The following is a 21,513-nucleotide window of genomic DNA, read 5'->3' as shown; positions in this document are numbered from 1 at the left end:
TGCTGGCTGGTATGCAGAAACAAGAGCGGAACTGAACATTCTCGGTGGCTCCTCCAAGAATCTAGAAGCCCCTCAGCAGACAAGCCAGGCTGGCTCCATCACTGCTTTATAACAGAAGCCTTTGGGGGGCTGGTTGTCAGGGCCGGCGCCTCCATTTAGGCAAACTAGGCCTTGGCCCAGGGCGTTGAAATGGAGGGGGCGCTGTCGAACCTGCCCGCCGGCCACCAGTGCTGCCGCCAGCGCCGGGAGCAACGAGGGAGCGGTGGTGGTGGCAGCGCCCGTAGCTGAAGCCTTCAGCTATGGGCGCTGTTGCTGCCGACGCCGACGCTCGCTTGCTGCCGCGGCCGCTGAAAAGCTCACAGCGCCCCCTCCATAGGCGGGAGGCGCACAAGCCGAAATGAGAGCTCAGCGCCCTCCCGCCTATGCCGGGGGGAGGCGCCAGAAGGTGATTTAACCTAGGGCGCAAAAAGCCCTAGCACCGTGCCTGCTGGTTGTTTTTAATGGAAAGGGTTTTTAATAGTGCTGTGCTGTTTTAACTATCTGCGTTTTAACAGACGTGTTTTTATATTGCTTTAATTTTGTTAGAGCTCTGTTGCATTTTAACTGTGATCCTTTTTATGTTTTTAGCTTTTTGCATCCCCCCCCCCCAGTCTTGTTTTGATTTGTGTAAGCCGCCTCGAGCCCTGGGAAAAAAGCAAAATATAAACAAATATTTTGCAGCAGCACTGACCAGCCGCGTCCTGCCCTGCTAAGGAATAGCTGCATGTATGCTTGTGCAAAATCATTCATGCATACACACCAGGCTTCTGCATCCTGGTACCTTCTGAATGTTTTTGCACAACACAACAGAAAAGGACTGTTCTCCCTGGTCCTGAATGGGGTAACTGTGCCCCTGAAGGACCAGGTGCGCAGCCTGGGAGTCATTTTGGACTCACAGCTGTCCATGGAGGCGCAGGTCAATTCTGTGTCCAGGGCAGCTGTCTATCAGCTCCACCTGGTACGCAGGCTGAGACCCTACCTGCCTGCAGATTGTCTAGCCAGAGTGGTGCATGCTCTAGTTATCTCCCGCTTGGACTACTGCAATGCGCTCTACGTGGGGCTACCTTTGAAGGTGACCCGGAAACTACAACTAATCCAGAATGCGGCAGCTAGAGTGGTGACTGGGAGCGGCCGCCGAGACCACATAACACCGGTCTTGAAAGATCTACATTGGCTCCCAGTACGTTTCTGAGCACAGTTCAAAGTGTTGGCGCTGACCTTTAAAGCCCTAAATGGCCTCAGTCCAGTATACCTAAAGGAGCGTCTCCACCCCCATCGTTCTGCCCGGACACTGAGGTCCAGCTCCGAGGGCCTTCTTGCAGTTCCCTTATTGCGAGAAGCCAAGTTGCAGGGAACCAGGCAGAGGGCCTTCTCGGTGGTGGCGCCTGCCCTGTGGAACGCCCTCCCATCAGATGTCAAAAAGGAAAATAGCTACCAGATTTTTAGAAGACATCTGAAGGCAGCCCTGTTTAGGGAGGCTTTTAATGTTTAAGAAATTAGTGTATTTTAATGTTTCTGTTGGAAGCCGCCCAGAGTGGCTGGGGAAACCCAGCCAGATGGGCGGAGTATAAATAATAAATAATAAATTATTATTATTATTATTATTATTATTATTATTATTATTATTATTATTATTATTATTATTATCTCTTGCAGAGGCAGAGAGAGAAGGGCCTCAAGATGCTGATTGCGGAGTCTGAGGACTGGACGACTGGAATCAGGTACAGGAGTAACTTCGCACAGCAACATTTTGCTGCAGAGGCCCCACTTGGCAATCGCTCAGCAGCCATCAGACGAAACGGTAAGCGAGGGCCGCAACAGACCTCCCTTGTTGCTTCTTGCGTATCACCATTTAAGCCCCCTGTTCTACAGGGTAAGGCTAGCCGTCTCCCCAGTATGGTATTTTTACTAAAATGAGCCCCCTTAATACAAAGTCGTCGTCCCCCCGTCCTTACTTGCGAGATGGACCCTCCCATGATGAAGGAAGGCTTCTCCGATGGCACCACTGTTTTGGAGGACGGGATCAGGGGGGGCGGCGGCCTGGTTGGCCGTGTGGTTGGGGGCCGGACCCCTTCAGGTAGGTTGCTAATGACTTGATGAGGAGCAGGTTGGAGAACTTGGAAAGAGGGGAGGGAGAGAGAAGGGAAAGGCCTCCGTAAATAACAGGCTGAGTAATCTGGGCAGTGTGTTCTGCACCATTTTAAAAGAAAACGAACAATTATCAGAACTGAATGATGAGCCGTGCTCTGTACGCTTTCCAAGTTTCTAGCTATAATCAAAAAGCTTTGACTTAACAAGTTTTCACATCTGTAGAAATATGTTTTAAATTTGCTGTTTTTAAGCTTCGAGAGTGCCTATGATTCATCTGAAAACCCGAATCGCAGGAAGTGAAATTGTGCATTCAAAAACTACATTCAAAGCCCAACGCTATGCTCATTTGGTGAAAGGAAATTCTCGCTAAACTGAATGGGGATTAACCCTTATCAGGTCTGGCAGGGTCACGGGACACTGCTTTATGCAGTGCCGAGCCCTCAGCTCAGGATTGCTTACTACACCGACTGGCAGCAGCTCCCTAGGGTTTCAGTTGAGGTCCCCCCCCCCAGTTCGACCTGGAGACGCCAGGATTTGAACCCGGGACCTTATGCATTCAAAGCGTTCGGCTGTGGTCCTTCCTCCTTCCCTGTCACCAGTTGGTATCTATTGCAATTTTACCCATGTTTTAAATTATGTTTCACAGATATTTATCAACTGATTTTATGGCATTTTATTTTGCAAGCTGCCTTGAGACGGGTCACAAAAGCATGGATCCTAAATATTCAAGTGAATGCAACAAAGAACAAGAAATCAATATTTCAGTGTGGAAGCACTTGCACTCAGAATTCTCTGCCTATTGACATCAGACTGGCAGACACTCTCTCTGACGCCTACTAAAAACATTTTTGTTTCAGCAATCCTGCCCAGATACATAGAATTCATATACAGTGGTGCCTCGCTAGACGAAATTAATTCGTTCCACGGGTCTTTTCTTATAACGAAAAAATTCTAGCGAATGCCATAGGAATGCATTGATTTTGGGGGGGATTTTTTTTGCCCATAGGAACGCATTAATTGAATTTCAATGCATTCCTATGGGAAACCGCGATTCGCTAGACGAAAACGAATTCATCTAGCGAGGCAACCTCCACTAGAAAAAACCTTTCGTTAAGCAAAAAAATCGTTAAGCAGGGCATTCGTTAAGCGAGGCACCACTGTACCGCCCTATACCCGGAGGTCTTAGGGCGGTTCACAGAATAAAATCGAAACATAAAACCACAAAATACATAATCAAAATAAAAACAACAACTCAATAACCCCCGCCCAATAATTCTCCAAATGGTTAGCTCAGAGCATGGTGAACTAGATGACCCTCAGGGTCCCTTCCCAACTCTAGGATTCTATCATTTGCCGGTAATTTCACTGTTTTATTCATTCTTTGGGGTATGATGATGATGACAATAATAAATTTTAAATTAATTAAACCAGGCTCCAATAACCCAATCATCAACAAACCTACCTACCCTGATCTTCCCAGCAAGCAAACGGGGGAGCACAGTCGGCTGCGCCAAAAATACCTGGGGGGACGCTGTAGCGAGCGGCGTTCATGTCAGGCTGCGGGGAGACCTTGCTGACCTCCCTCGGAGACAGGCGGTAAGGCGAGGCTGACCTCACCACCGCGCTCTGCATCTGGGCCTCCTGCTCCATGGCTCGCTTGACGTCGGCGTAAGGCATGTAGGCAACGGACTTCCCTGTGGAAAGGAAAGCAGCAGAAGTCAGGCTGGGGATTGCAGAGACTGCAGGCAAACTACAGCCCCCCCTTTTTATTCCAAGCATCAGGGGGTGTCACCCAACGGAGCCACAAAAGGTCCGGAGGGTGGCAACACGAGAACGGGGCCTTTTCTGCAGTGGCTCCCCGTTTGTAGAACGCTCTCCTTAGGCTTCCGAAAAACATTCGAAAGCCGGAACACTCACCTCCGAGTTTGTGGCATTTGGGAGCCAAAATGTCCGAGTACCAAGAGGTTCAAGAACCAAGGTACGAGCATACTACATTTTTATGGGGAAAGACCCAGGTTCGATCCCTGACATCTCCAGGGAGGGCTAGGAATGTCCCACCTGCTCCGAAACCCTGGACAGCCCCTGCCAGTCAGAGTAGGCAACACTGAGCTAGGCAGCCCATTGGTCTGACTCCGTACCAGGCAGCTTCCTAATGAAATCAGAATCACCTACCGTCCCACTCGACGTTTGGGCTCTTGGATGGGCCGCAGGGGCTACCTGGCCTCCGGCAATCCACCTCCATGGTCTCCTGCCGCTGCCGCTCTTCTAGCATGGTGGATTTGTGCATGGCCTTGATGTGCTGCTGGAAGAGGGTGTAGCCACTCATGGGGAGCCCCTGCAGAGTAGAAGAGACCTGCAGAGAAGGAGGAGGGGGAAGGAAACGGACTCGGCTCATTTCATAAAATTTGCACGACACTCGGATTGTAAAAAAGGAAAGCAAAAAGGGCTCGGAGCGGATTCGGGAGGACATCTGTGCGGAGCCAATCGGAAGCCACTTATTCATCGTAAGGAGAGCTTCCAACAGCTTAATAATAATTTTATTATATTATTATTCATATGCCGCCCACCTGACTGGGTTGCCCCAGCCACTCTGGGCAGCTCCCAACAAAACATAAAGCACAACCATTAAGAACTTTCTAGTGCAAGGCTGCATTCAGATGTCTTCTAAAAGTAAAATATTTATCTCTTTGATAACTGACGGGAGGGCATTCCACAGGGCGGGCGCCACCACTGAGAAAGCCCTCTGCCTGGTTCCCTGTAACCTCACTTCTCGCAGGGAGGGAACCGCCAGAAGGCCCTCAGTGCTGGGCCTCAGTGCCCGGGCTGAACGATGGGGGTAGAGATGCTCCTTTAGATATACTGGGCCAAAGCCGTTTGGGGCTTTAAAGATCAGCACCAACACTTTGAATTGTGCCCGGAAACGTACTGGAAGCCAGTGTAGATCCTTTAGGACCGGTGTTATATGGTCCCGGTGGCCACTCGCTGTGACCAGTTTTGCTGCTGCATTCTGGATTAGTTCCAGTTTCCAAGTCATCTTCAAAGGTAGCCAAACATAGAGCACATTGCAGTAGTCCAAGGAGGAGATAACAAGAGCATGCACCATTCTGGTGAGACAGTCCACAGGCAGGTAGGATCTCAGCCGGCATACCAGATGGAGCTGGTAGAGAGCTGCCCTGGACACAGAATTAACCTGCGCTTCAATGGACAGCTGTGTGTCCAAAATGACTCCCAGGCTGCGCTCCTGGTCCTTCAGGGGCACAGTTACCCCATTCAGGACCAGGGAGTCCCCCACACCTGCCCATTCCCTGCCCACCAGAAACAGTACTTCTGCCTTGTCAGGATTCAGCTTGGAGGACATCTGCATGGAGCCAATCGGAAGCCATGTATTCATCAAAAGGAGAGCTTAGCTTCCAGACACAGATCCTTACAAAATTTCTGCCTGGATTTTCGAGGCCCAAATTGCCTGGCGATGCAAAAAGGTAAAGGACCCCTGGGCGATTAAGTCCAGTCAGAGGTGACTATGGGGTTGTGGCGCTCATCTCGCTTTCAGGCCGAGGGAGCTGGCGTTTGTCCACAGACAGCTTTCCGGGTCATGTGTCCAGCAGGACTAAACTGCTTCTGACACAACGGGACACCGTGATGAGTGCCAGAGCGCACGGAAACGCCGTTTACCTTCCCACCGCAGAGGTACCTATTTATCTACTCACACTGGCGTGCTTTCATACTGCTAGGTTGGCAGGAGCTGGGACAAAGCAACGGGAGGTCACCCTGTCGCAGGGATTCGAACCACCGACCTTCCGATCGACAAGCCCAAGAGGCTCAGTGGTTTAGACCACAGCGCCACCTCTGTCTGACACTGCATTTAATGTGGGTCTGGTTTGATCAAAAGCCTTCCTGTTCCCTTGGGTCCTGGCGCTGCTGCATTCCCAAGCTCCCTTCGACCCTAACCACTACCCATGTTGCCAGGAATGATGGGTACCCTTCTGCCGAGCTAGGGGCGGCCTTCCTGGTCAAGGGGATCCCTAGCGCCGTGCGGAACGGAACGTACCATGGGTGGTATCACAGCCGCCCGGTGCTGAAGCTGCTGCAAGTCCATCGGCACTTGTTTTATCGCGGACGACACAAGGAGGGGCCCGGTGGGATTCAAGAGGGAAGGCTTCGAGTCCATCGTAAACATTCTGGATGGGGAAGGAAATGACATCAGAACACACAGCGGGGGAGGGGGGGAACGGAACTATTGCATGTGCAGAAAAAAATAACACAAAAATTTGAGAACAGCGAAGGGAGGTAAGAAAGCGGATTAAGTTTACCCTGGAATAACTGCAGTATTTAATGTTAACACTTGGGGCTGTTGCTGCCCCTACTTACATTGCTCATCAACCCCGCCAGCTGGCAGGCACATGAACTGCAGCATGACGGGGTTTTTTTCCTTACACAAATATTATATAGGAAGATAAAGGATAATGGTAGAGCATCACCAACTCAATACACTCTTATTTGGAAATTGGAACGGCTTGATCTGTTTAGGGCAGGACTCGTTTAAACCAAAAAGAGTGAAAGAGGCAAATGCAGATAATTACATAATTACATAATTACATAATTACATAAGGCAGAGTCTTCAACTGACTGACGTACCTAATTGTTTCTGAAATGCTCAATTTGTTGTGTTGCAATTATTGGATTTGCTAGAAATTATGAAACCAATGAGTTTTTTTTAAAAAAGAAGAGAAGTCACTGAGGAAAGAAAAAGAAGGGGGAAAGAAATGATCCATTGGGGAGACGAAAACTATGTATGCCACCTTGAGCTCCTTGGAGGAACAGTAGGATAAAAACAGGGTACCATTAATTAAGCAATATTATTACTAAAAATAGGACTGCCATACATCCAGATTTTCCTGGAACTGACGTCTGGGAGAAATTTCTGAAAGGTGGCACTTTGTCCTAGAGTGTTATTTTGGTGTTTTTTTGTTTTAAAAAAAAGATTAACAACTTTTGGGGTGGCAACCCTAACTAACAAGAAAAAGGGAAATGTCTTCCGGGTAGCTGATTGCAGCAGGCTGGTCTGGGACCTTTATGGACCAACAGCAGAATTTCTCCCCCCCCCCACTGGCTAGAAGGGAAGGTTCTCTGCAATACTCTTGGCACGAAAAAAAAATGGAAACAGAGCAACTCAATAGCTTTGACATTTAACACCCTCTCCAGGGCAAGCCCAACTAAGACCGTTCCATGGATGGCTTCCAAGCCAACCCTGAGCGGGAGAGAGGAAACTTTCCATTACACCGAGAGGGGCTGGGTGTATCGCAGACGGCACCGAAACCCTGGAGAGGAAGGCGGAAGGAAACAACTGGAGATGGTTCCCCGGACAGCACACAAACTCCCCACGCTGTGCAAGAGCATATCTCCGAAAGCACAATGGGGAGTCCATTTGGTTGTGCGCTGCCAGGCGTGCCTCTACCTGCCCCACACCTGACGTCACATACAATGTCAGGTGTGGGGCAGGGGTTTCCGAGCAAGGCCAAATCTGAACCTCTGGCAGGTGAGGCTTGGCACACAGGATGGAGGAGCCCAACCCCTGCTCTAAATTGGGAACATACTACTGCATTGCTCGCCTATCCAACTTAGGTGGGCAAGATGGCAAAGCGGGTGGCACACAGCGGGCCAGAATGGCTCCTGCCCACTCTTCAATCTGGCCAGTCAGTAGCGCCAATTATTTGTGAAAACTCTCCAGCCCTCGACCGGGACGGCAGATCTTTGTACCTCTGCCTGTCGGGTTCTCCGTCCACATCCTCGTCGGCGCTGCAAGTGGCGCTCGAGTCGTTGTCCGAGGTGGGCTCCATCCTCTGGACGCTAGCCTCCTGGGCCAAGCCAAAGTCCATCCCTTCCGGCTCCGGCTTCTCCTTGGCCATCATCTCCTCTTCCCGCTCTTTGGCATCGCTCTCAGTCTTCACCTGGACGTCTTCCGGGAGCCTCGCTTCGGGCTCCACGGGCTCCACTTTGGGGTGCGCAGGGAGGGCGGGCTTGGTGTCGGCAAGCTGGCTCCCGCTCTCGGCCTCCATGGATTCCTCCGCCTCGGCCCCCGCCTCTTCCTTCACCTGCAGCTCAGGGCTCTCGCTCTCGGCTACTGGCTTGGCACTCTGGGCTGCTGAGGGAGGGGAGGCCCCGGGCGCTGTTTTCACCGGGGGCTCCTGCTCTGCAGCCTCGGCGTTGGTCATCCTGGAAGCGGAAGAGACGTTCTCGGGAGGGGCCTCCTCCATGGGCTTGGCAGCCTCCGCCGGCGAAGGAGACGGCGCGCTCTCGGTGTCGGAGCTATTTTCAGCACCTGAAAATGCGTTAAGTCGGGTGTAAGCATCCGAACGGTAATTAAGGAGCTTTAACGGGATGCCAGACGATTACCGGGCAACGCACTCTCAAGAGAGGAGAGCACTGGCGAGGCTCTGGTCAATGGGGTGTGGTCAGTGCTTTCCGCCTATAAAAATAGCAAGTGCCACACTTTTTAACAACGGAAAGTGGTGCCGGTTCTGTGTGCCCCTGAGTACCCCCTTGGGGGGAAAAGCACTGGAGGGGGGTAGACATAGTCGACTTTGTGCTCTTGCAACTGCACCAAGCCAGACCACGACAGCTACCCTACCCAAGGTGATGAAAGCTCAGTCCTACCTCTGCCTGACCCCCTAATACCCCAGCTCGATCACAGAGATCACCCGTAGGCGTGTCGCTGGTCATCCCCCCCCCCCAGGTGGTGAGGCTCATTTGAGAACAATAAACTGAGCCTTGGGTGTCACGGGCCCCGTCCTGTGGAACACTCTGCTACTAGAGATTCGGCAGGCACCCTCTGTGCCAACTTTTAAATGCCTGCTTAAAACATTTTTGTATTCCGCCAAATGCCCAGGTTAAGAATACACCCACCCAAAGTGGTTAATTGAGGCCTGTTTTTAAGCTCCTTATGGCTTTATTATAAGGTTCCACTTTTTTTTTTTGTAAACCGCTTTCATTTTTTTAAAAGGTACAGCGATATACAAATCTTTTCATAGATAAATAAGTAATAATAACAACCCTGGTTTGTGGAGTATCCTGCTCTGCTCTTGGCTACTGCAGCCTTCTCTACTTTTTGCACTCAGGAGGTGAGGAACCTGGACTTCTTCTGATAGTGCTGGGCTACAGCTCCCTTCATGACTCACCTTTGGCCACTCTGGCTGGGGCCGGTGGGAGTTGGGAGTACAACAGCAGCAGGAGTGGGGGTTGATGGGAGTCCAGAAGCATAGAGCCCTGGGATAGGAGCCTATGGGCACTCCCAAGGCTCACGGACTACAACTCCCATCATCCCATTCCCCTCGTTTCCCGATCGAAAGGGAAGCGAAAGCTGCAAATGCAGCTGGGATTTAGAGTCACCTTCACTGTCTTCTGGGTTCTCTTCCTCGTTGGATGCTTCGATGTCCTCGTCCTCCTGCGCGGAGACTGTCGATGCCACGCTTTCAGACTGTGAGACTTCGCGCTCCTCGCGGGGCCTTCGAGAAGACTAAAAAAGGCGGAAAAATAAGGGGAGGGTGGTTACTCAAATATATATATATATATGGGTGCAGACAGACAGACAGACACACGCTCATTGGTTAGGCTAGAGATTTTCCCCAGCTCTATGGTTTTAACCCCTTAACCCAGCACCAAACCCAGAACACTCTCCTGACTACATCACAAGGGCTTCTTCACACGTCACGTTTTGGGGGGAGTGTACAGCCAAGATCTTAGGGTTTTGTTCTTTAAAAAAAAAGTGTACCACTAAAATATAAAGGGTTCTATCCAACCAAGGGCTATTGAATTTTAATTGTGCTAAGTTAGTTGCGCTCATTTATTTCACGTACAGTGCAAGGCAGCTTCCTATGTTTGAACCAACTTTATCACGAGGACTAGAACAACTACTTTGCTTTTAGAGGGGAGGGTCCGTGGCTCTCCGTCAGAGGCCCTGCTCTGCGTGAAGAAGGTTCCAGGATCGATCCCTGGCACCTCCTAGAGAGGGGGTTGGGAGACACCCTCCCTGTGTGAAACTGGAGAACTGCTGCCAGTCAGTGTGGACAATACTGAGCCAGAGGGACCGATGGCTCTGACTCGAGATGAGGAAGGCCCTCTCTTGGAGCCTGGCTCTGGTTTCCCAAACCAGACGGAAAACGTCCCTGCTATTGCCTGCACACTCCTTGCCCCCCGCCCCAGCGCTTGAACCAAGGCTGACCAGTATCTGAAGGGCTGCCACCAGACCCGATGGCCTCAGACTGCAAGGAGGGAGATTCTGACTAAACACCAGGAAGAATTTTCTGAGGGTAAGAGTTGTTCAGCGGCAAAACAGGCTCCCTCGGAAGGTGGCGGACTCTCTTCCGGTGGAGGTTTTCAAGCAGAGGTTGGGTGTCACGAGATTCTCTAGCTGTGATTCCTGCATTGCAGGGGGTTGGACTAGATGGCCCTTGGGGTCCCTTCCAACTTTACAGTTCTGCGATTCTGTGACTCTCCCCCCCACTCCTTCTCCTGCTCACTTTCTGCTTGTACTGCTGAAGGAGGCTGTCGAGGTTGTGTCTCCTCTTGTAGTTGAAGTAGAAGTTTTTGCACTGGGCCTCGCTCTTCGTTCCCACCATCTTGGCAATGGCTGCCCAGTTGCGCCCATGTTCCACTAACCCTGTCGGAAACAGAAAAGAGAGACAGTTGTTGGTTTTTTTTTGATAAAAAGGAATCATCACTGCAAAAATCTCTGGCTTTCAAAACTGCGTTGGAGGGGTGGGGTTAAGCACTGAGGTTGGTCAAAGAGAAGAATGTGATTTATTTACAAGACACCTCTGGGCTTTTTTCCCCTCAGGGTATATACAAAGGTTTATTTGCTTCAAAAAACAGCAACACAACTCAGGATGCAGGCCTACAAACCTGCAGCCTTTCAGATTTTCATTTAATTAAAATAGTCATAGGTTGCCATTCCTGAAAGCAGGTATCAGAGCGATTTGCTATGGTACACAGGGGTGGCCAACTCCCAAGGGACTGTGATCTACTTACAGAGTTAAAAACTGGCAGTGATCTACCCCTTGGGGGGGGGGTTCAAGTGAAAGTTGTTGAGCTTTTTTGGGAAAGGAAAGCCCTGTTTTTTGGGTTCAGGGTGAAGTTGTTGAGCTTTTTAGGGAGGAAGAAGACCCGTTTTGGGGGGGGGGTTCAGGGCAAAAATGTTGAGATTTTTTTTGGCAACCCAAAGTTCTTGAGCTTCTTTGGGGGGAGCCAGTGATCTGCCAGTGATCTACCACAGACATCCAGTGATCTACCAGTAGATCACGATCTACCTGTTGGACATGCATGGTATAAAAGTATGATGAGTTTAGTGTGAGCTGGAGGGAAAAAAAGAAAAAAACAACAACACATGTTGTCAAAGGTTTGGAGGACCCTGAAAAATTCTACGCTGTTTGGCGGGATTTTATCTTGCACACTACAAATTAAGACGCACAGGACTCCCCTCTCCACAGAGGGAGTGGCGCTCAAACCCACAACCCTGAGATTCTGAGAGACTCTACCGACTGAGCTATCTTTCAGCATGGAGCACCTGTGCTCAGAGACCGGCGCCGATTGCCAAGCTGCTTCCAGGCCAAGTTCAAGGTGTTACTCTTAGTCTATTAAATCTTTAACAACTTGGGACCAGTTGACCTACCAGATCGCCTGACCCCACACAGCTGCTCTGATCTGCAGAGCTGGCTCTCTTACAAGCATCGCATGATACCCTTTCCACATTTGAAGGAATTCTACCTTTTGGCGTGGCGGCACCTACAGTCTGGAACCCCTTGCCTATTGATGTCAGGCAGCTGTGCTCTTTTCGGCGCCTGCTAAAAACATTTATGTTTAGGCAAGCCCACCAATGTGTGCAGAATGCTCATGTGTGTTTTAATCTGTTTTTAGCTTGTTTTACCTTCTGAATGTTTTATAGAGCTGTTTTTTTTTTATCACCTTTAACCGATCATTTTATCGTTTTCTCCTCTCTGCAAACTGCTTTGAGCATTTTATTTTTAACAAAGCAGCTTAAAACCAAGTGGCGTGTGAAGGCAAGCCCTCTTTAGGGAAGCTTTTAATGTTTAATAGATTATTGTATTTTAATATTTTGTTGGAAGGCGCCCAGAGTGGCTGGGCGGGCTATAAATAATAATAATAATAATAATAATAATAATAATAATAATAATAATAATTAAAAATAAATAAATGACCCCACGGGAAGCTCTGAATGCAGATTAATTATCCCGCTGAGAAATCAGGGCGCAGGAATGAATCCCCAGCGGGTCGCACGACTCCCATACTCCTCCCAAGAAGACAAGAGCGTTGGACAAACCAACCAAGGAGGATACCTGAGGCTGGCAATTCTCTCCTCTGAAGATGAGAATTGGCCTCCTTTCCCACACAGCGAAACTGACATGCTCAGAGGCGGCTGGGAGGGCAGGGGGGGAGAGGGGGGAAGTGCATGACGCTTTTAAGGTCATTCCATGTCAGCGCCAAGAATAAAAGGGGAAAAAACTCAGCTCTCTTGACCCCGCAGCGCCGGGAGCTTATCTGCTGGATCATGCCGTCTCCCTGGTTGACATAACCTAATTCTCCCTGGGCTGTAAAGCTGCTAAACCTCCCCCCCCCTCCCCATACCCCAACCCGTATTAAGCATAGAGAGGCAAAAGAGAGAAGGGGAGGGGGAGAGAGAGATGGTGGGAGCGAAAAAACAGAGCAAAAAGACCTTTCCAGGTGAAAATGGTAGAAAAAGACTCCTCGGGCAGGACCTGATCCTCTTTCTACAGGACCAAAACTTTTTGGGTTATCCTACGGATAACAAAACTGGTGTCTCCGTGCTGATAGGAGTGGAGAGAGAGAGAGAGAGAGAGAATGGGTCCGGGGTGAAACAGCAAGTCAGCATATTCAGGGGGAAAACAAGATGCTTGCATGTTTGCAGAAGGAGAAACAAAACAAAAAAAAGTAAATGAAAAATCTCCAAAGGCAAACCGAAGGGGGCAAACTCCACCCCCTAAAAAAAGCAGTCCAACACGGGGGTGCTCAGTAATCGCTAGGAATCACCTGGAAGATAGGGAAAAGAGGACTGGAGAAGGTGTGGCAGACCAAGGTCCACACCCCCAGGTGGGCAACGTTCCGAGGGCCACATGCCAGGGGTGGGCGTAACCAGAGGAAAAGGTGGGCGGGGCAACGGACGGGACTCTCTTACCGTTCTCCATTCCAGCCATGCAAAAGTTTCCGCGAATGGGCATTGCTAAACACGTCTCACAAGCAAAGAGGCGTGACTGTGGTTCACGGACGCACTGTGGCCAGACGGGAGCACTCAGAGGGGGTGCTGTGGGTTGGGGACAGTCCCAAGGATCAGGTAGAGGGACCTGGAGGACCAAATTCATCCCCCGCCTCTGGGAGTGGGGGGCTTGAGATTCTCCACTCCCCATGTCAGGACCGGAGATATACTGCAACACTTTGTTGCAGTCCCCACTTGTCTAGATACAAATGCACCTGATGTTCCCTGGGGCCCTTTCAGCTGGAGGTGCCAGCAAGCGAACAGCAAGAGCAGGTGTCCTAAATTGTTTTGTGTTTTTAATTATGGACAGACAATGGTGATTTGTATTATTAGTTTCTGTTATATCCCACATTTCCTGCATAAAAGACCTTGGTTCTACCTCTCCCCATTTCCCCCTCACAACATCCCTGTGAGGTAGAGCTTCGGCTGAGAGGCAAGTGGCGGCTGCACCCGGCGAGCTTTACGGCGGAGTGGGGACTCAAATCTAGCCTGATACCCTAACCACTACGCCACACTGCCTCTCTCCAACTCGACCGGCACGTTTTTAACGTTCTCCTTCCCACACAGGACCCAAACCTCTCTCTTCACCCACATATAAATATCTGCCAGGAACTCACCTCTGGTATCTGATTACAAGGGAGTTCCCACTTTATGCAACTCAGAATATCTGCCGAGTTAAGCCTCAAAGGTTTGCAAGAAGCGTTAAGGATGGCAAGGCACCCAAGGCCACCAAGGTGGATCAACACACAGGTTTTCAGCCCAGGTAATGTCAAGAGTGGCCTTTATCGCTGCAAGGCAACCAACTTCATAAAACTGAAATGTTGACACCCGGAACAGCCTAATCTCCTCAGGGTTTTAGAGGACTAACAAAACACCGTGAGTTGGTTTGGGGAAGAAGAGACAGTCCCATTGCAGGTCTGATCCCCGCTAACGGACAGCTGCATATTCCTGCATTGCAGGGGGTTGGACTAGATGATCCCCGGGGTCACTTCCTACTCTATCTTTCTATTCTAGTCTGTTTCATCCGGTTCAGGGAATTATTTGAAAATGACAGACTCTGGAATCTGAAGCCAGAAAATGGCAGAGCACCTGGCTTTGCATGAGAAGGTTCCAGGGATCTACAGGCCCCTCTGCATCTCTAGGTAGGGCTGGGAGTGAGCCCTGAGTCTGAAACCGTGGAGAGATGCTGCCTGCCAGTGCTAACAACATTGATCTGAATGGATCAGTGGTCTGATTTTTAAAAAAGGGTTCCTGGCTGTCGTAAAAAAGTTTAACAAAGAATCTCTTCGCATTGTACAAGACACACTCGCCCAATCTTGAAAAAGAAAAGGTGCTTTTACCTTTTTTCGCAACTTCCATCTCTTCTTCCGTCCAGCGGGAGGTCTCCACCGGCTCTGCTGAAGCTGAAACAGAGCAGAGAGAGAGAGAGAGGCGGGAGAGCCCGTCAGATGGCGAAAGGGCCAAGACTTGCGGTTTCAGCGTAATCTATTAATCTGTTTACATTAAGGCCTGCTGAGGCCATTCGGGAACCATGCCCAGTGACAGCAGGAGAGAGTCGGTTCCTATTACATCAAAAAGCAAGGGGCAGAGAGAAAGAGAGGGAGGGAGGAAGAGGAAGAGAGATCCCTTGCGATTGCCAGGGAAGGGTAGAATGAGAGAGAGAGAGAGAACTCCCCTGCGAGTGCAATTGAAGGGGAGAAAGGGAGGACATGAGATCCCCTGTGAGTGCAAAGGGAGCCGCACTGGAGGGGTGCCAGGGTGTGAGAGGAGGTTTTCTCCTTAAGCATCACTTTATCAAAGAGCCCACACGAAACATTTTGAGTTTGTGAGGCTGAAAATCCATACGAGACTGGCTGCTGGAACAGGCCCAGCCTTGGGTTCTCGCAAGGGCCAAATGGCCCTAAGAATCTAGATAGACTGAGGAAAGGGTTCAGCAAAATTTGGATTGGGACAGATTAGGAGTGGGTTGAGGGAGTCCTGTATTACTTTGTATTGATAGATAAAAAATGGTCTGAATTCGGAATGTATTAAGGAACTGGCTGATGCCTCTGGAGATACCGATTCCAAGGAAAGGGGGACAGATTTTGTTTTGTGGGTGGGAATAATAGGGGGTAAAAGATTTTGATAGATAAATTGGAATATTTTGGGGTAAAGGGTAGAGATTAGTAGTCAAATAATAGTAATGTGAAGTGTGAAGGGTTATTAGCAATAAAGAAGTCACAACCTAGAAAAAAGAATGTGATTTTAAAATTGGGAACTGCAAGAGTTAGTGTAATATTTAGAACTCAAGAAGGGGGAATGAGGAAGTCCAAAATGTTTAGATTTGAAGTAATAGAGTTGAATTTTTTTCATTTTCATTTTTATCTTTGTCTTTTTTTTCTTTTTCTATTTTATTGTTATTGATATGTGAAGAATTTGGGGGGGAATAAGATTTGTTGAAATTGCCCAATATTTTTCCTTTTTTGTATTTTTCCATGTTTCTTCTTCTTTTTCTTCTGTCTATAAAATCCAATAAAAATTATTTTTTTAAAAAAAGAATCTAGATAGACTGCCACTGGACCTGGAAGTTCCATAAGAACGTAAGAAAAGTCCTGTTGGATCAGGACTCCTACAGTGGAGGGAAGAACATACGGGCTGGTAGCCCCTGATATCCATGAATTTGTCTTAATTCTCTTTGAAAGCCATCCAAGTTGGTAGCCATCACTGCCTCCTGTGGGAGGGAGTTCCATAGATTAACTCTGTGCTGCATGAAGACGGGCTTTCTTCCCGAATCTTCCAGCATTCAGCTTCATCAAATGGCACCCATTTTGGGTCACTGTTTTTTTACACACACACACACACACACACACACACACACAAGCTTACGACAATCGGAGGCTTTTTGCATAGGAAAGGGCATCTGCGATGCATTTCCCCTCCAGTTTACATATATTTATAAACCAGCACCTTTCCTATATAGCTAAGATGGCAATATATTTATAATGGACTTGCTTTTCAATACTGACGGTTATCTGGATTCTTCTTGTCTCTTTACAGACAAATAAATGGGCGACCTCCTGAGCGCAGAATGACAGGGCGTCATCCTTTTCTTTGAAGGAAATAACTGCGGAGAGCTTTTATTCGCTATGGGGGGGCCACAGACCGGAGTCAACAGTCCCGAGGCCATTGTAAAGAGGGAAGTATTCACTGAATTTCTTTAATGCATCAAGGCCACCGACGCCACGTCTCCACAGACGGAGTGACCTCGTTCGCTTGTTTTATTGGCCTGCTGCTCTTAAAATTAGGACAAGACAGACAAGGCAGACCCTCACACATAAGACAAAACTTTCAGAGCACATCTGCATGGAAAGCATTTACACAGTGAAGGAAGCAAAGCGGGGAGAGGCATTTTAAAATAATTTTTGTCTGTTGCTGTCTGAAGGTCTGGGTTTAGGGAGGTGAATTATCTTCTCAGTTTTCATTTTGTGCTTATTTATTGCCTTTATATTCTACCTTTCCCTCCCCAAGGAGCTCAAGGTGGCGTACAAAGTTCTCCACCACCAACACCCATATTATTCCCCCAACAACCCTCTGAGGTAGGGAAGGCTGAGAAAGGCAGCTTCGTGGCTGAGTGAGGATGTGAATCCTGGTGCCCCAGGTCCTAGTTCGGCACTCTAACCGCTGTACCATTAATCATTTCTGGATTATCGGGGAGGTACTATGTAGCTTAGTGGTTCAGAGCACTTGCTTTGCATGAAGAATGTCCCAGGCTCAATCCCCACCACCTCCAGGTAAAAAAGAGAGGATGAGATGCTTCCCTGTGTGAGACTGTGGAGCGCTGCTGCCAGCCAGAGCAGGCCGTGCTGCGCTAGATGAGCAAAGAGTCTGACCTGGCAGAAAGCAGTCTCCTCTTGCAGGGAACCAGGCAGAGGGCCTTCTCGGTAGTGGCACCCGCCCTGTGGAACGCCCTCCCAGCAGATGTCAAGGCAATAAGTAACTATTTTACTTTTAGAAGACAACTGAAGGCGGCCCTGTTTAGGGAAGTTTTTAATGTTTGATGCTGTACTGTTTTTTATATTCGGTTGGAAGCCGCCCAGAGTGGCGGGGTATAAATAATAAATTATTATTATTATATATTATTATCCTCTGTTGCCAAGGGAGGCACCATAAGGAGCCGCCCAGAGTGGCTGGGGCAACCCAGTCAGATGGACAGCAGGGTACAAATAATAAAATTGTTGTTGTTGTTGTTATTGTTGCTGTTGTTTAGTTCAATGCCGTTTCAGTCCCCAATAGCAGCCCCAGGTAAGGCTGTGGGAGAGACTCCCTGCCCCAAACCCTGAACTGTTCCTGCTAGAAGGACAAATTCTTGGCTCAGTATTTACACCAATTTCTTATTCCTATTCTTAAAATGTGTTGCTTGCTTTATCTTGCCTAAGGTCACCCACCCACCAACAAAACCCACACAGATGCATTAAAACCAAGTGGGGAAAATAACACTAAAAACATCCCCCCCCACACACACTTCTAAAAGGCCGCTCACCCTGTTCTGAACAAAGGGCTGGTTTAAACAGAGGAAGCTGCCTCTTACAGAGCCAGACTGCTCAGTGTTGTCTGGCACCGGCCGGCAGCAGCTGGCCAGTCCTGCCGCGGATCGAAACCGGGAATTTCCACCTGCAAAGCAGGGGTCTCTGCTGCTTCCGCAACGAGTGGGAAATTTTAATTTCCTTTCATTCTGCGCTTGGAAGGGAGAACAGGTCCTTGGCTTAGGCATTTGGGGGCATTTTGTTAGCTGGATCCAATACCGGTGAAAACACCGTGCCCTCTGCTGCGCTTGACGGCAGCTGGCTAGCATAGCAGGTACAGGGCAGACCACATGGCACTTGCAGCTCACCATAGGGATGGCCCTGCCCTGCCCTACAACTGTTTTGCGGGGTGTCTACTCACAAGGTTCTGGCGGCGGAGGCAGTGGCGCCGGAGGCTCCTCAGTGGTGGCAGCCGCCGCGGCATTAGCCGCCGCAGCCTCGTTCGTCATCGACCTGGTGATCCGGCCCTTCCGCCGGCCCTGGCTGTTGGCCGTCTTCCGGCCTCGCGGGGCCACCTGCTCCCTTTCCTCAGGCTCTTCGGGAACAACTTCAACCTTGTCCTTCTCTTTGATATTCTCCCTGAGGGGGGGGGAAAGAAAAGGGGACGAGAGGAATGACATCCGGAGCCACGAAGCGTCTGCATGGAAGAAGCGGGTCCCTTCTCCCCCCCCAAAGTGAGAGGTGCCAAAGGGGCTGCCATTTTACAGGGGGGGGGGAAAATCAATTTATTGTTTTATTTCATACAATTTATATACAGCTGGACTGTAAAAACAACACCAACACCCTCCTCAAAGGGGTTATTGTTAATAATTATTATTTAATTTCCACGATGACTAACTGGTGCCTGTTTCTAACTATTTAAAGGTCTTTCTTGGTATAGTTTTATGTTTGTACTGCTGCAGACGACATATATACCAATGACACAGTGGTATACAAATCCTTTTATAAATGTGTTTTTCATAAAACAGATCAATGAGTCATTTATCGCCTTTTAGCTACATCTCAAGGCAAGTTACAAAGAGACCACAGAAAAAGCTGAAGAGTTTTAAGCGCAGTAGAGGGGGGGGGGGACACACACACACAAACACAACCAAGGTTCAATTATGCATCTTGATTGCATAACTAAAGGAGAGCTGGTGCTCTTGCACAACAAGCCAGTTTCCTGCCATTCTGTTTGCACTACCCTTGACCTTGACCATGCCTTGACCTTGCCGTCTCGCCTCCTGGTAAGCGGAAGCAACGTGGCCGGCCAGAGGTCAGGGAAGCGGCCCTGCCCCAGCGCCTGCTGCTCCTTGGGCTCTAAGCAACCAGCATGCGCAACAGTCGGGAACTGCAGTAAATTTAATGGGTGCGAATAGTCGTTAGAGGTGGCGGACATCAGCTGCAAGCAGAGATGCGCACAACCTTGTGGCCCCTGACTCCTGTCCGCTAGGCAGCAGCTAAAGCACAGGAACATAAGGAGAGCCTTGCGGGGTCAGGACAACAGCGCGTCTAGTCCAGTATCCTGATCTCACAGCCAGCACCCAGATGCCGGTGGGAAACCCACAAGCAGGATCTGAGCACGAGAGGACTCTCCCCTGCTGTGGTTTCCAGCAGCTGGTATTCAGAGCCGAGCCATCCGGGCTAGTGGCCGTGTCCTCCTCCCGTGAATTTGCCTAATTCTGTTTCTGAGCCATCGAAGTGGGTGGCCAACACTGCTTCTTGTGGCAGAGAGTTCCACAGGCGGATGGGGTGGGAAACATGTGCCGCCACTGCCCCCCCAGATGTTGTTCACCTCCAACTCCTGCATGGCTGACAGGCAGGGGTCTGGCAGGAGTTGTGGTTTGACATTGCCAGGCAGGCGCCTAAACTGGCTTCCCTCCGCCGCCGCCACTTGGTGCAGAGCTACGGCTTCTCGCGACACGACTCACTTGGATTCTTCCTTTTCGTCCTTTTCCACTTCATCTCTTTTCTCTTCCTCTTTTTTCTCAGTTTTCTCGGCCTTCTCCTCCTCTATTTTCTCCTCGACTTTTTCTTCTTGAGAAGGACGTGGGATTTGCTGAAATGGAAGGAATCGGAATTACACAACAGGGCTACAGCCAGCAGCAGCGGTGGGATCGGGTCTGGGAGATCGCAAGCGCCCGAGCTAAAATCTCGGGGACGGGAATCCTCCCCTGGTGCCCCCACCCCACCCCACCAATCAGAGATGCAACCGCATGTTCACTTACACCAGGCATTTGAGAAAGAAAGAGAGAATGAATGAGAATTGGGGCCATCCCGTGAAATACTCCCACATGAGGAAACCTCACAAATACTGCCACAACAAGAGGGTAGAATCACTCATAGAAATCTTAAGATTCCCACATGAAGTGACATTCACAGCCTGGATAGGGGGGAAAAGCAACCACCTTCCAAATTTACAAAGGGTTATTTTGCCTATTGTTACTTCTGGGGCAGAGCTTTCCAAACATTTCCTGTTGGTGACACACTTTTTAGACATGCATCAATTCGCGACACAGTAATTCAGTTTCACTAGCAAACCGGAGGTTAAACTAACCCTTTTCCAGCCCCGGGAGGAGTGTGGGGGAGCATTCACACGACACACCTGCACACAGCAGTCAACACACTCATCTGTTACGACACACAGTTAGGAAAGCTCTGCTCTAGGGGATCTGGAAAGTGGCTAGTTACATGCAGAGCCGGGGATTGAGCTAAATGACATTTTGGCTTCTGGGTTCCCTAAATAAAGAAAAGTATGAACGGTAAGGAGGGAAAAGAGGAGAGCCAATGGCACCCTCCCGATACATGTTCCTGCCCCTCTGCCTGCCTTCTAGCAGAACAGACTCATACTATAGGCCTAATCTGGCTTCAAAAAGATGTTGTTTGTCTGCAATGAATTTGGGGGCAGCGTTGCCAGGGAGGGCTAGGAATGTGCCGCTGCCAGTCAGTGCAGACAGTACTGGGCCAGATGGACCAGTGGCCCAACCTGGCATAAGGCAGCTTCCGATCCTCTTCATCCAACTGCTCCACTTAGAGGGCTTGGGATCTGTGGGGAGAATGCTCAGCCCCCGCGCGAAACTAAGCGAAAACCCCAGGATGCGTTGGTGGGAGCGAAGCTAGGACAGAGTGAACCTTGGCCCAGTCACTGCCTCTCAGCCTAACCTACCTCACAGGGTTGTTGTGGGGATTAATGGAGGGAAAGGTGGGATATAAATGCAATAAATAAATGCAACAGATAAATTTCAGGTGGGCCGGCACAGAGAACGCCTCTAGACCCACGGGTTTGGCATTGCCGCAGAGAAGATGCCCGACTTAAATGTATTCCGTCACCCTATCAGGCATAGGCAAACTCTGCCCTCCAGATGTTTCGGGACTACAACTCCCATCATCCCTGACCACTGGTCCTGTTAGCTAGGGATAATGGGAGTGGTAATCCCAAAACATCTGGAGGGCTGAGTTTGCCTATGCCCGCCCTCTATGATACCACGTTAGGCAGATCCCAGGGAATCTTTGATTTCTCTCTCCCTGACTCCGAAATATTCATACATACATTCCCAC

General features: G+C 49.6%; 1 protein-coding gene across 3 annotated transcripts in view; it reads right to left on the bottom strand.

Moving 5' to 3' along the window:
• The window catches only part of NCOR1 (nuclear receptor corepressor 1), a 100,309-nt gene that overhangs the window by 33,489 nt on the left and 45,307 nt on the right, over nucleotides 1-21,513 (bottom strand). For all 3 annotated transcript variants that reach the window (XM_060283058.2, XM_060283061.2, XM_060283060.2), the window contains exons 16-25: nucleotides 19,887-20,014; nucleotides 18,338-18,555; nucleotides 14,755-14,817; nucleotides 10,647-10,786; nucleotides 9,517-9,643; nucleotides 7,888-8,449; nucleotides 6,179-6,308; nucleotides 4,303-4,483; nucleotides 3,651-3,824; nucleotides 1,995-2,155 (exon numbers count right to left, since the gene is read on the bottom strand). In XM_060283058.2, the coding sequence (XP_060139041.2) occupies nucleotides 1,995-2,155; nucleotides 3,651-3,824; nucleotides 4,303-4,483; nucleotides 6,179-6,308; nucleotides 7,888-8,449; nucleotides 9,517-9,643; nucleotides 10,647-10,786; nucleotides 14,755-14,817; nucleotides 18,338-18,555; nucleotides 19,887-20,014 (1,884 nt within the window). The remainder of the gene's footprint in view (nucleotides 1-1,994; nucleotides 2,156-3,650; nucleotides 3,825-4,302; nucleotides 4,484-6,178; nucleotides 6,309-7,887; nucleotides 8,450-9,516; nucleotides 9,644-10,646; nucleotides 10,787-14,754; nucleotides 14,818-18,337; nucleotides 18,556-19,886; nucleotides 20,015-21,513) is intronic.

The sequence above is a fragment of the Zootoca vivipara genome, chromosome 14 (genome assembly GCF_965207765.1).
Source record: "Zootoca vivipara chromosome 14, rZooViv2.hap1.1, whole genome shotgun sequence".
NCBI lineage: Eukaryota > Metazoa > Chordata > Lepidosauria > Squamata > Lacertidae > Zootoca > Zootoca vivipara.
This window is presented reverse-complemented; position numbering and strand designations above follow the sequence as displayed.